General features: G+C 39.0%; 1 protein-coding gene across 3 annotated transcripts in view; it reads right to left on the minus strand.

The window, feature by feature from the left end:
• Positions 1-7,753: 7,753 nt before the first annotated feature.
• NCAN (neurocan) overlaps positions 7,754-13,488 on the minus strand; it is a 367,742-nt gene continuing 362,007 nt past the window's right edge. For 2 of the 3 annotated variants that reach the window (XM_073592508.1, XM_073592518.1), the window contains one exon: positions 7,754-12,880. In XM_073592508.1, coding sequence (XP_073448609.1) covers positions 12,654-12,880 — 227 coding nt within the window. In that variant the 3' untranslated portion in view covers positions 7,754-12,653. The remainder of the gene's footprint in view (positions 12,881-13,488) is intronic. The other variant, XR_012235261.1, reaches the window with a different exon arrangement.

The raw sequence follows: 13,488 nt of genomic DNA on the forward strand, positions 1-13,488 counted from the left end.
AATGACTAGGAATTACAAAGTTACTGTGGGGTATTTCTGCCTGGAACTGGAGCTGGAGAGTTGGAGCACTGTATGAAGCAGCTAAAGGTGATGGGGTCTTTGTACAAAAATAGGAAAAAATAAAGACAGTTTTTTAGGAGAAAGGTAAATGATCCAAAGAGGGGTGAGACTATCATTATTTGAACTGAAAAAAAAAAGTATGGATAATTTTCAGCGGGAGATTTAGCAAAGGCAAATAGGCTGTTCACTTTGCAAGTGAATTTCCCCCAGAGCTTGGTGAATGTGGTGAAATTTCACATTGCCAAGAAAACTCAAAGAAAATAATAATTAAAAAAAAACAACATTTTTGCTTTCTCGTAAATGGATGATGGAAGTCAGCAGAGCTTCACCTCATTCACTAAGCTCTGGGGAAAATTCCCATGCAATTTCCTTGCAAAGTAAACAACCTACTTGCATTCAGTAAATCCACCCCCATGGGATTAAAAAAAAAAAACATCCCTATTCTTGTGGTACAGCTTGTGATTTGAGCCTGAAATGAACTACTTGGAAGTTTACAGATTATGTTGACAACCGTGGAGTTTGTGTCATTTACATTTAAAATCCATTTGTTACTGTTAAAAAGTAAACATATGATCATAAATACACAAAATAGTATAAAAAACATATAAACAGTCAATGTTAAACTGTGACAGTCATATACTAAAAACAGCGCTAGTGTTGAGCAAAATGTAAATATATAAATACATGTGTGGCCAACTTCACACAGAAAAGTCCTTAGGAGCAGTGAAGAAAAATACAGTGGTTCAGAGAGTGTTCATAGTAGATTCTAAAGAATGTCACAGCGTGCACCTTCCACCAGTCAATCCAATTCCACCATGTGTGAACACACTCCCCTCAGGGGGTTTAAACTCATCAGAGCTAAAAGATATGAAAGCCTCCAAGTGAAGAAAATCTCTGAGCCAAAACTGATATCAACACCTTTCCAGGAGATAAGCAGACGATAGGGCTCCAAAAAGGATCATAAACAAAAGAAAGCGCACATAGCATAATCTCGTTTATTAATTAATAATAACCTATCACATCAAACATAGCAGTCATAGAGCATAGAAAGTGAAATAACTGTGCACTACACCGTAGGGACATCCGATGGTTCCGTCTGTGAGACCAAGGAGAGATGGCATTCACTTCCTTGTACCGGGTCCAGCATCGGTGGAGCGCACACGTCACTTCCGGCATCGTGTAGGTCACGTCCTGGCGCGTTTCGTCATATCCTGACTTCAACGCCCTCTGAAGTGACGCTTGCGCTCCACTGCTGCTGGACCCGGAACAAGGAAGTGAATGCCATCGCTCCTTGGTCTCACAGACGGAACCATCGGATGTCCCTACGGTGTAGTGCACAGTGATTTCCCTTTCTATGCTCTATGACTGCTATGTTCTTGTACGTATATATTGATGGAGGATGTGTGATGTGATGGGTTTTTATTAATTAATAAACGAGATTACACTATGTGCGCTTTCTTTTGTTTATGATCCTTTTTGGAGCCCTATCGTCTGCTTATCTCCTGGAAAGGTGTTGATATCAGTTTTGGCTCAGAGATTTTCTTCCCTTGGAGGCTTTTATATCTTTTAGCTCTGGTGAGTTTAAACCCCCTGAGGGGAGTGTGTTCACGCATGGTGGAATTGGATTGACCGGTGGAAGGTGCACGCTGTGACATTCTTTAGGATCTACTATGAACACTCTCTGAACCACTGTATTTTTCTTCACTGCTCCTAAGGACTTTTCTGTGTGAAGTTGGCCACACATGTATTTATATATTTACATTTTGCTCAACACTAGCGCTGTTTTTAGTATATGTCACAGTTTAACATTTGACTGTTTATGTTTTTTATACTATTTTGTGTATTTTATTGTTTTAAACGGCAGCTTAGTCCCCACACCTTTGTCTGTGCAAACCAATTGGGTGTTTGTTTTTTTTTTTACTCTTGTTATGTCAGTACCAATGCTGGTTACTCCAGAATAGTGATTTCCTTTCTGTGGCGCTGAGTGGTGTATTATAGGCCTGTAATATACACCCCTGTTTCTATATGATCATAAATATGCAAAATACTTGAATTAGAGATCTACAAAGTGAGATTTTGTAAAAAGGTCTTACATTTTGTGTTTGGATAGGTTCTTTGAATAGTGAACTGGGTGCACCAGTGCCACTTTTTCTTTGTATATCAAATGTGCATATTGTAGTAACAACATTGTCTAAGGCTCCATGTACACTGGGCTTAAAAAAAAAAAGCACCAGTTCCCTTGGCAGAAAAAAAAGCGCTCATATAGAGCATTTTTGTACTCAATTTAGGTGAGTTTAGGAGAGATTAGCTTTTTTTCTGCCAGAAAGCGCCAATCAGAAACGCAAACCAGAAGAGTTTTTTTTTTCCTGCCTCTAAACGCTGAGCTCAAAACATGCCAGTAAGACCTCTTTCATAATTGTGTGACTTGTCCTGCAACTTGGGACTGCAAAGTCGCATGACAAGTTGTACCCCATGTTTTCCAATGGGTATCGATCATATCTGTGTGACTTCAAGTCGCAGTGACTTCAAAGTAGGCCCTGAATTACTTTGGTCCAACTTTGATGCGACTTGAGGTCCACAGACCTCAAGATTACACAAGCATTGCCTCAAGTCACGTCCAAGTCGCACCGAATTTGCATCAAAGTCGGGTAACTTTCAGGTTGCACAAGTGTGAAAGGGGCCTAAACGTCCTAATGTGCATGCACACATAGGATAACATTAAGCTGCTAAACTAAAAACATAAACATAATGTACCGTCATCCAATCGACTTGAAAATTGAGGCAGAAGGTTTGAGGCAACAATGGACTCTTCATGGTACAGCAAAGACACATACGTAATTTAGATATTGTAGATATTGCTTCTTTGGGGCCTGCAGATGCCTTGTTGGTTTGATCTGGTCTAGTCTCGGTAATCTCTTATTATCCATCTTATACGGGAATACCTATGTTCTGGGGATCACCTGTTTTATATTACTTGATTTAATCGCTGGATTTTGAACTGGCCCATTTCTATGGCAGAATTGATCTGGGCTGTGTACATGTTCTAATCCATGCTATCTCTGCTATTTATATGTTGTTTGTTCTTTAACCAGATCATTTATTATTTGTTCTTTGTAGAGATATCTACACACATTATCCTCTGAAGTATACTCCTGAAGAAGGGGTCATGCCACGAAACATGTCGAGGTTAAACTGACATAAGACGAGATCCATAGTCCTCCTGTCTGGGTGGACATGCGTCCAAGTGTCGAGTTCCTCTTTAAAGATCTAATACTGTGTATTAAATATTTCCCCTCATAGGACCTTTTTAATGATGTTTTTTTGTCTTAAATAAATTTATACTTTTTTACAAATATAAACAAGGTCAACCAGCGCAAACCACAAAACCTAGCTAAACAGCAGCTGTGATACTGAGGGTAAATTTATCAAATCCCATAAAATGACATAAAGAAAAAAGCAGTACAGCGCATAAAATGAATAAGAATTAAACTAAAAGTCCAATGTAAACAGATTGCAGAAAAATTCCAGTGATTCCTCCAGTGACTCAAGTGACAAGAGAAAATTGCAGGGTGACTGTGGTGACACACGTGGACCTCCACCTTCGGTGATACTAGCCGCTCACCTTAATAGATGGACCCCTGAGTAAATCAGTCAGGTCAAAACAGCGGTTCCCTTACAGGGATAATACCAGGAGGAGATGTGTACACGGTGAGGCATCAGCAGCAACAGCTTTCAATAACAGCTTTCAGTAACCAGCATACAGGCAGTATTCACATGTAAAAGATTAAAGAGAATCTAGTGCTCTCTGAATGATACTCAAAATGTTTTAATAAGATAAGCAGAATAACTCACATTACGATGCACTGTACCCCAGTGCGAGGGATAAAAGCATGGATGGAGTGGATGTCCCATACAGGATGGACGAGCGGAGCGCGGGTGACGTCACGCTCGGAGCACGTACGCAATGCCGTACGCGTTACGTCCCTCAAAGTGGGCGGGACTTCCTCAGTGTCCCACTTTGAGGGACGTAACGAGTACGGCATTGCGTACGTGCTCCGATCGTGACGTCACCCGCGCTCCGCTCGTCCATCCTGTATGGGACATCCACTCCATCCATGCTTTTATCCCTCGCACTGGGGTACAGTGCATCGTAATGTGAGTTATTCTGCTTATCTTATTAAAACATTTTGAGTATCATTCAGAGAGCACTAGATTCTCTTTAATCTTTTACATGTGAATACTGCCTGTATGCTGGTTACTGAAAGCTGTTATTGAAAGCTGTTGCTGCTGATGCCTCACCGTGTACACATCTCCTCCTGGTATTATCCCTGTAAGGGAACCGCTTTTTTAAAAAAAATATATATGTGAGTCTTTGCTGTACCATGAAGAGTCTATAGTTGCCTCAAACCTTCTGCCTCAATAAACATTAAGCTGCTTCTACAGGCAAAACACAAAGCTCCTGTCAAAGCAACAATTTTTAAGCCAGTGTGCATGAACCCTATATAGGCAACTAAAAATTTACTATAGTATTCGTCAACTGAAGTTTTTTTTTCTAGATTTAGGATAATTTTAGCATCATCTAGAAATGCTAAGGGGTTAATTTAGTAAATCTTCCCCTAAATGTCTAAGCAGTACCCTGAATCTATATTTTTGTCTTGAATTCTTACTAAAATAACAGCAGTTCACTTCCCATGCAAAGGCACAACTGTGCCTTGAGGCCCGTAGCTGCATATCTGCAGTGTGAGATCATCTATGGCACTGCAGCCTGTGACTTCTAGTCCGGAGCAAGATCTTGTAATGCAACTACTGTGTTGCTCAGTGTTTTGCTGGAGAAGATGTGCATAAGGACATCTTGCAAGTTTCTACCTGCTTCTGCTTCTTTCAGTCTTTTCATCTGTGCTTCTTCCTTCTCTCCTGCTGCTTATGCAATATTTCTTTATCAGTTGTGATGACAAATCTTACAGGAGGTTTAGCCTTCTAGCCCTACCAAAATATTTAGCATTACTGTTCATATACAGTAGAACTAGAACATTTTGTGCCTGTGTGCCCTAGGGAGATATTCCCCCTATCTTTAGGGGAATCAGTCAGGATGGCCATAACCCAATGCAAAACAACTTTTTCTTACAGAACTGGAAGTTGCCATTGCTTGTTACAGGTAAAAATCACAACTGTACAGCATCAAACACAACCATGCATGCACCAAAAGTAGCACTGCTTCTTAGAATAAGGCAGTAGCAATCTTTCGCCCTAGGCAGTTGCACTGTGTGATAGATATTCACAGCTGTTAATGAAGACAAAACACTTGTGTATTAGGAAAACGTTATATTGCAAACCTCTTTTGTTTTAAGCTACCCAACTGCCATGCCATACCTTCCACGTGTTGCCCCGGTGGTTTGCTGGCGGCTCCACCCCTTCAGCTCCCGGGCCAGATTTGCTCTGTGGCCGCCTCCTGGGAGATCGCTTTTTGGAACCTCGGCTTCACCGATCTGTAAGTATGGGGCTCTTTGGGGCCTCTATTTGCAAAAGATATTTTTTGTGACATATATTTTCATTTGATACTTTGTCTTTTTAGATATACTGCATACAAAGACCTACTCCTGAAGAAAAGAGCAGTGGCTCGCGAAACGCATTGAGTTTTAGATGCTTGTATAATTCCACATATTTTATACAATAACTTATGTGTATGTTTTTAAGCATTTGTCACCATGCTACCTTTTAGCTTGGCTTTCATGTCTATGCATTTACTCAGGTTTGGAAATAAACCATGTTATTATGTTTACCCTACTTTGTTGGCCCCCATGCTCGCCTCATTTAAAGTCCCATGAGCTATTTTCTTATTTTCTGTTGCAACTGTAAGGATGGGTAGGGTTTGGTCACACCTTAACACATGTGGCATTGCACAATGTTGTAATGTACGTTGTCATGTGGTTTTAAATGTGCTGTGTTCATTTGGAAAGGGTCCCAAATGACATTAATGGGATCCACAGGGCAATTCACCTATACATACAGCAGTTTGTTTTTTTTTTCACAACATATTTTGGGAGGATGTACTCAAACTATGACTGTCTGTGTTATTCTGCATTTTACATACATTGCAATATACAGGGGAATAATTAGATGAATACTAGGAGTCATCTGGCAGGCCCATGACCTCAGTTCAGCTGTGGGCTTATTCTTTCATGTATTTATACATGCTCTCCAAACTGATAGTATCACTGATATAAGGGCTATGCAAAAATAAATAGCTTTCTTATAATTCATCAACCTAAAACATAAATGAATGGTTGAAAGCAAAAAAATATATATATAGGTCCTTTCCAGCTTTAAATGAATCCTGTTGAAGGAAGTGTGTAGGCTGTCATTCTTCACTCCTTCCCCTGAAAATGCTAGTTATTTTTCATCATGCTGACTTCAGAACCTTTTTCATTACATCCAGAACAAGTTTGTGGATTCTGATTAAGGCCTGTATTAAAGGGCTTTGGCCTTTTTCCAGTGGGTAAATGCAGCCTATTTCTGTGAGTATTCTGGTTGCTTTTGAAATTGATTTGAGACACTTCTGAGATCATTTGGAGATTATTGTCTGGTGCATTTAACCTTCATTTGACCTCCTAAGTTGCTTCAAGTTGGTTCTAGTGTTTGTGGGGTGGAGGTATATATGGAAAAAAAGTGGAGGGGGGACAAAATCTACTTAAATTTGGCAACGTTGGCACCTTTTCGAGTGCATCTGAATAATTCCCCTGTCTCCATGCAAGGAAAAAATAGGTCACTCTCAATGCCTTGGGAATACCCAATCCTAGGTCCTTTGCTGGGACATCAGGGGAGTTGGAAATGATTTATAAAGGATAAATAAATAAGAAAACACTGAGTACTCAAACACCAGAGGTGCCTGTAGTAAAACATGTTGTTAGGAATATCTCAGGAGTCCTCATATTTACATCAGACACAGGATTTATTTATTGCGCCAAAGAAACATTTTGTAGCCAAAATATGCCACTTCCTCAGATTTATGCACTTTCTAGTGTCTCTGTCCTCCTCGGTGTGCAATCTGCCACCTGGTTCTACATTGATTATGTGGAGCAAAGCAGTTCAGACATGACCAAAAACCCCATTGACATAGACTCAGTTTCATTTTGCTACATGCATGTTCTGAGTGAGAAATCAGAAAGTACTGAATCCAGAGGCAGCTAACATTTTCAGGTGCCACCAATGGTAGCTTCCACGTTTCTTTTTGTACAGGTTTCTTCTAAAATGCTATATCCATTTAACCTTATAAATAATTAAAATAACCCGGTTGCAGCAAGAGGTTCACTGATGTTCAAAAATAGATGGTTTCTTCTTTTCTAACAAGAGAAGCAACAGTGTTCAAAGTGTAGTAACCTACACGAGTCATTCAGTATTTATGTCTTAGCGGTCTGAATTCAGTTAACTGAAAATGCTTTGGGTTACTGCTCTCTATACTACTTTACTGAATAAGCGCTGCATTATACAGAAAATGATTCATTGCTCAAAAGCTGGGATTATCCTCTTGTTCTAAATGAGACATTTGTCAGCAAAGGGGTTATGACTGTTTAGTGTGTCAGTAGGCAGAATGTGATCTTCTCTCGTTTATAATAGACAGTGACATGAATATTTGACGTTTCTATGCTGCGGCTGTTCTATTTATTTCAACGTATAAATATATAACAGGACTGTTAAAAAAAAAAAACAGCAACTTTATTAAAATTGTTCAGCCTGACATCAATGCACAGTGTTTATACAGCACATTCTTTTTGCAATTTTTACAGTGTTCTACACTTAAAAATGATGTAAGTTAAGAAAACAAAATGCTGCAGGGTGAAGCATTTCAAAGCATTCATCCATCACATTCATCCATCACCCTATTTATATTTCTGAGCGCAGACTAAGTCACTACTGTGTCATACTGGGAAACAGTAAGTTCTACAAAATCTTTTATATTACTAGAAAGGCTGTATGAATTTAAATTATTACTGCTATTGTAAATGTCATTGATATACACATACTGTACCTAAAGTGGAACCCCAGTTAATATAATTTTTGGATAGAGTGGGGAAGAGTTGGATCCTGTTTATTTGGCTGTTTTTTATGGGGGATTTGCCCTCACTTCTTGTCCCAGTGACAATGGTCACCAGAGGTAAAAGGTAAGGAAAAATCCAAATTTTACATATGTCACTGGAAGAGGAGGTAAGCAGAAATTTCCTAAATGGAGATTCCGGTGTTATGCTTACAACTGTCAAAGAGGATATTTTCCTCTCACTTTGGGGATATTTTTTTCTCATTTCCCTTGATGTTTCCAGAACAGAATGCAAAATCTTTGCTACAGCTTTACAGACACCATGAGAAACTGATGTTCCAAAATGAAAACATTCTTCCTTTGAGCTTAATAGGAAATCTACCATTGTTTATATTCTATTGCATGTTACAAGATAGAATAAAGTAAATGCAAGCCAAGAGGAACAGTGCAAAGCTAGCCATAAATGTATGCTGGCTTACCAAGAGAAAGCTAACAGATTCTTCCATCCACAATAAACAGTGTGAATGTAGCAATCTCCCCTGCTAGTATTATGACAGCTGTGTGTGCCCGCTGTCAGAATACCTAAACAGTAGCTACATCTGATTGAATGCAGTCACTGTTTAGCTGACAATTTTACACCTGGCACCTTTAATTAAAGTCCACTGAAAAATCTTTAATGAGCAGGGTGGTGCTGACAGGACCACCCATGAAATTTTAAATGGTCCATGGCAGATTTAACACTTTCAGAACCCCAATGATTTGATGGTGCATATAATAGAAATGTCCTGAATAACAATGGTAGTAAACGATTTTAGCTTTAACCAGTTGACACAAATGGAAATTGTGTAATTTTACATACTATTCAAGAGATCAAAATAATGTTTTTTGTGTATAGTGTTTGCTAATGTGAAGAATAGAGTATGTCATCTATGATATGCCCCTGTCACATTTTGTCTTATCCAATAAAGAGTTGGAAAAGTGCACAGTCTTGGAAAGACTGCACAGTCTAGTTGCCAATAGTAAATCAAGCCCACAATGCCTGTTTTTAGGATAGTAAAACTAAGCAGAAGCCTCTACCACCCTACCACCCATCCAGTCAAAATGCCAGATCACTATTTTTGGGTTGTTAAAGACAAAAAAAGAAATAAAGCTATGCAATTTCTTGCTATAGTATTTAGTGGGGTTGATTTACTAAAGGCAAATAGACTGTGCACTTTGCAAAGTTGCAGTTGCTCCAAATGTTGAAAGCTTCCCTTTGAAAAGAATACCCAATCACATGCAAGGAAAATAAAAAAAAACAGCAGTTTTGCTTGCACATAATTGGATGATGGTCAACAGAGCTTCTGCTCATTTACCAAGCTCTGGAGCAACTGCTCTTGCAGTGTGCAACTGCAAAGTGCACAGTCTAATTGCCTTTAGTAAATCAACCCCAATGTTGCTCTACAGTATACTTAAAGCTATCCAGTGATGATATCAAAGATAGAAATGGGGATTTAAGAGTTCATGTTGTCATACCAGCTATGTAATCCAGAGTGCATGTGCCATGAAATGCCATTTTATCAAAACTCAGCCATCTGATATAATAGGTTGATATAAGGTTGAGGATAAGCATTCCAAACACGTTTTTTTTTTATCAACTTTTTGTTTCAAGTTTTTATTGCTGTATAGCAGAGATAAGCAATTAGCGGACCTCCAGCTGTTGCAAAACTACAAGTCCCATCATGCCTTTGCCTCTGGGTGTCATGCTTGTGGATGTCAGAGTCTTGCTTTGCCTCATGGGATTTGTAGTTCTGCAACAGCTAGAGGTCCGCTAATTGCATATCCCTGCTGTATATGGTCCTGATAGGAAGGACTTCCCTCACTTCCCATTGAAGTACTGTGGATAAGGGTAGTAGAGAATAAAAACCTTTGGCAGGTAAATTGTTCCTTATGAGGTTGTTTTAAACCGTCTTGCCCCAATGACAATGGTCACAAGCCAATGACAGTTCTAACTCTTCCGTTCCTATATTTTATGCTATCTTCTAGTTGGAGAGATTTTCCGCAGTAATGTGAATCCTTTCCAAAAAAGCACACAAAAAACGGCAATAAAAATCCAATAAATATTCTAGCTGTTCCTCACTACATCCAAAACTAAATATACCTTTTGGCTGGAGTTGCATGTTAACTTGTCATTCATAGAATATGACAGAACAATATCAATGTACATCTTAGTTGAAGATCAATCTCAGTGTCAGAATAAGTAATATATGATCCAGTTGAAATTCATGTTTTAAACTAGGGCTTACTTATGTACATACAATATAAATATAAACAGACATATAGTCACCCACTCATTCTTACACCCACACAGCTAAAGTAACAAATGGACAGCAAACCAGCAAGAACTAGGCTGTCAAACTTCTACCACAAAATCGCACATGTTATCTGTAAGCAAACAGTAATAATACCAAAAACAGAGCTCCCCCCCAACCCTTATCCCACCCTTAGAAGCCTATTTATAAAGGTTGACGCATACTGCATATTTCCAATACTTGCACCAGTTGGAAAGATGGTGATATCATATGGGGTAGCTCACTAAGTTTAAAAGATTTGTAGACATTCTTCATTTTTTGGTTTACAAACCATTTCTGCTGTTTTAAAAGTAGAAAGATAGTTTATGCTCACCTAAACCAGAAGTAACCCACTATTTTTTATGGAGAAAAGCTGGAGAAGACAGTTTCCTGAAGGTGCCATAATTTGGTATTTTACATTTTTTACCTCTTTAACACTCTGCTTTAACACCTCAGCTTTTCAGTTCATGTTTTTAAAAATACAAGAAAAAAATCAGCAGGACAAAAGGGTGATGTGTGATGAAAGCAATTATTTTTTTAACAAACCTTATAAATAGGCCTTATAGTCTCCACTCTGAGAACCCTTTCCCAAATCCTTTTAGAAGCTAGCACCTGTGGATAGAGCTACTTCACTTCTTAAAGCGAAAGTGTAGCAAATAGGATACTCTAATTGTATGACTGAGGATGCACAGCAGGCGGTATGATTTCCCTCCTTGCTCCTACATTTACTGCACTAAACCACTATGGTGATCTGTCACTAAAACCCCTTAAAATTTATTTAAAATACAGACTTTCTGAAAGTTATTTGCATAGGGCTTGGCACCCCCGTTGTCCCCATTTGACAGCGCTCAGGGCTAGCAATTGACTGCTCAGACACTAAGAACTGCATTATGGAAGAGAGGGGGAGAGTCATCTGTGCCATATACTTTAGATGAGAATCATGGTGGTTGGGGGCGTGCGGTAAAAGAAAGAGGTGGTACATTATGGTGCCTTCTGTACACCTTTACTATACCCATGACATTTTCTTTCTTGTTATAAGTGAGAGCACTAATCCATATGAAGTAAAGCCACTACAATGCACAGAGGCACTTTTAAAAATCAGCTCATGAGATGACAATTTTATGGAAAATAAGCCAAGATCTATTTTACCACAGCTGAACTATATTCCGCTTTGGTAGGTGCTTGTATGCAGTAATGATAATGCTTCCATAAATATCAATGCTCTCTATGGGGGCTTTAATATGCTCTTCTGCTTACCTGACACTAAAAACACACTCATTTGCACAAAGTCTTAGCCTTTTTACTGCTCAGGGGGCATTAAAAATGGTGCGTTTCTCTACCACAAGCATCAAGTGGCAAAAAGATACATTTTCTAATCAAATTGCACAATTTAACATTATGCATTTTATAAAACTGAAATTCAATTCCCCTCAGTATGTAATTTTTCTTAAAGTATAATGAGTGCCACAAATTATTATAGCCACCAAAACTATACAGGACTGAAAACCAAAGACTGTTACAGAGAACCCCAAAAATCCAGATTGCCCTGTGGATTTGAGCAAAATCTATCCCCACATATAAACAGATGCAGATTAATATGTGTTGCTTTTTACCATTTAATTATTGACCTTTCTGCCAATGTACACTTGAATTGGTGATAATGAGTTTTGGCAGGCTCATACTGTGACCCTTAATTGTCCATATTGTCAACCAATAATGGTCCTGGTGTTTGTGATAATCAAAATGGTTTCTCTGAGGGTTATTATTTTACAAATCTTCATCAGAAATTGATTGGCCTTATTTTCTTGCTGCTCTTCACAAATAAAAAGACCATTATAAAATAATAATTTGAGAGAATCTTTTCTAAAGAGTTCTTAAACGAATGGGCCTGAATGTCTATTTCTTGGTTCTTGGAAATGTAGAAGGTGAAGTGGCAGATAATACAGCAAGTTATTAAATAGTCCTCTGAGTTGATTATAGATATTTCAGTTCCATTGACCGGTTATAGAAAGATGTTGCTTGTTGTAAGACACATACAGCACCAGATTTACATAAACATAAACAGTCATATTAAACCTGGCGCTATTTCCAATGAACACATCTCAGAAACATATAGTACTAAATAGGGGTTGGGTTATGTGGTCTTCGGCTGCATCATATCTGTCGCCCCTATGGTTGATGGATATGTCGGCAGTAGGTGATATTTTCAAGATTCAGTGGCCAGATGCTTCTTAATAGTAAGTGTCCTTATCTCTTCTGTGTGCATGCCGGTCTTCTTTTCTCCTTTCACGGTGGGATTTGTGCTGGTGGTGGTGATGGTTCTTGTGGTGGTGGTGGTGATGGTGATGATTGTTGTTATGTTGATGGTGGTGCTGGTGATTTGTGTCATGTGTTTGTTTTTTGTGTGGGTGATGCCAGTGCTGACGATGATGTCTCCTTGTCCTGTGATGTCTTCTAGCTGTTAGATTATTAAAAAAAATATATATATATAATTAGTGTACTTCTTGTGAAGCGGCTCTTAACATAAAATGCAGATGCATAAACTCTACGCCACTCTTCTAAACTGAGAAAACAGTGCAAATCCTCCTCCTAAACAAAGGCAGTGCAAGTGCCTTTGTTAAATGGAAAAATCAACTCTGTTTTTTATGTTGTGTCTGTGCCAGACTGCACATAGAGAGCAAGAGTGTTGGAGCTGCTTGCTCTGGCTCTTTCTGTCCTACCTCCCCTATTCAACTGAGAGCATGAAGCAGGATGAAGGCTGGTAATCTTGCATTTGTCAGGTTTAACAACTGGACATATAAGCAGAGAAAAGCACTTCCCTGCCTATATGTAGGCTCTGCCTAGATGTAGGCTCTGCCTGTGTAGTGTGTTATCAGAATGGGCAGAGGGAGGCATGTGAGTTAGTCTCCAGGTCCAGGTCTCCCAGGTCCAATCTAGTGGGGATCTGTGGCAGTTTTCTCTATTGCAAACTACTGTAATCCCTTTGTAAATCAGTTGTGTAACCTGCACCGTCTTCTATTTCACTTTTAAATAGATACTGGCATGGGTGGCGCTGAAAGACTTAAT

The sequence above is a fragment of the Aquarana catesbeiana genome, linkage group LG01 (genome assembly GCF_042186555.1).
Source record: "Aquarana catesbeiana isolate 2022-GZ linkage group LG01, ASM4218655v1, whole genome shotgun sequence".
Classification (NCBI taxonomy): Eukaryota; Metazoa; Chordata; class Amphibia; order Anura; family Ranidae; genus Aquarana; species Aquarana catesbeiana.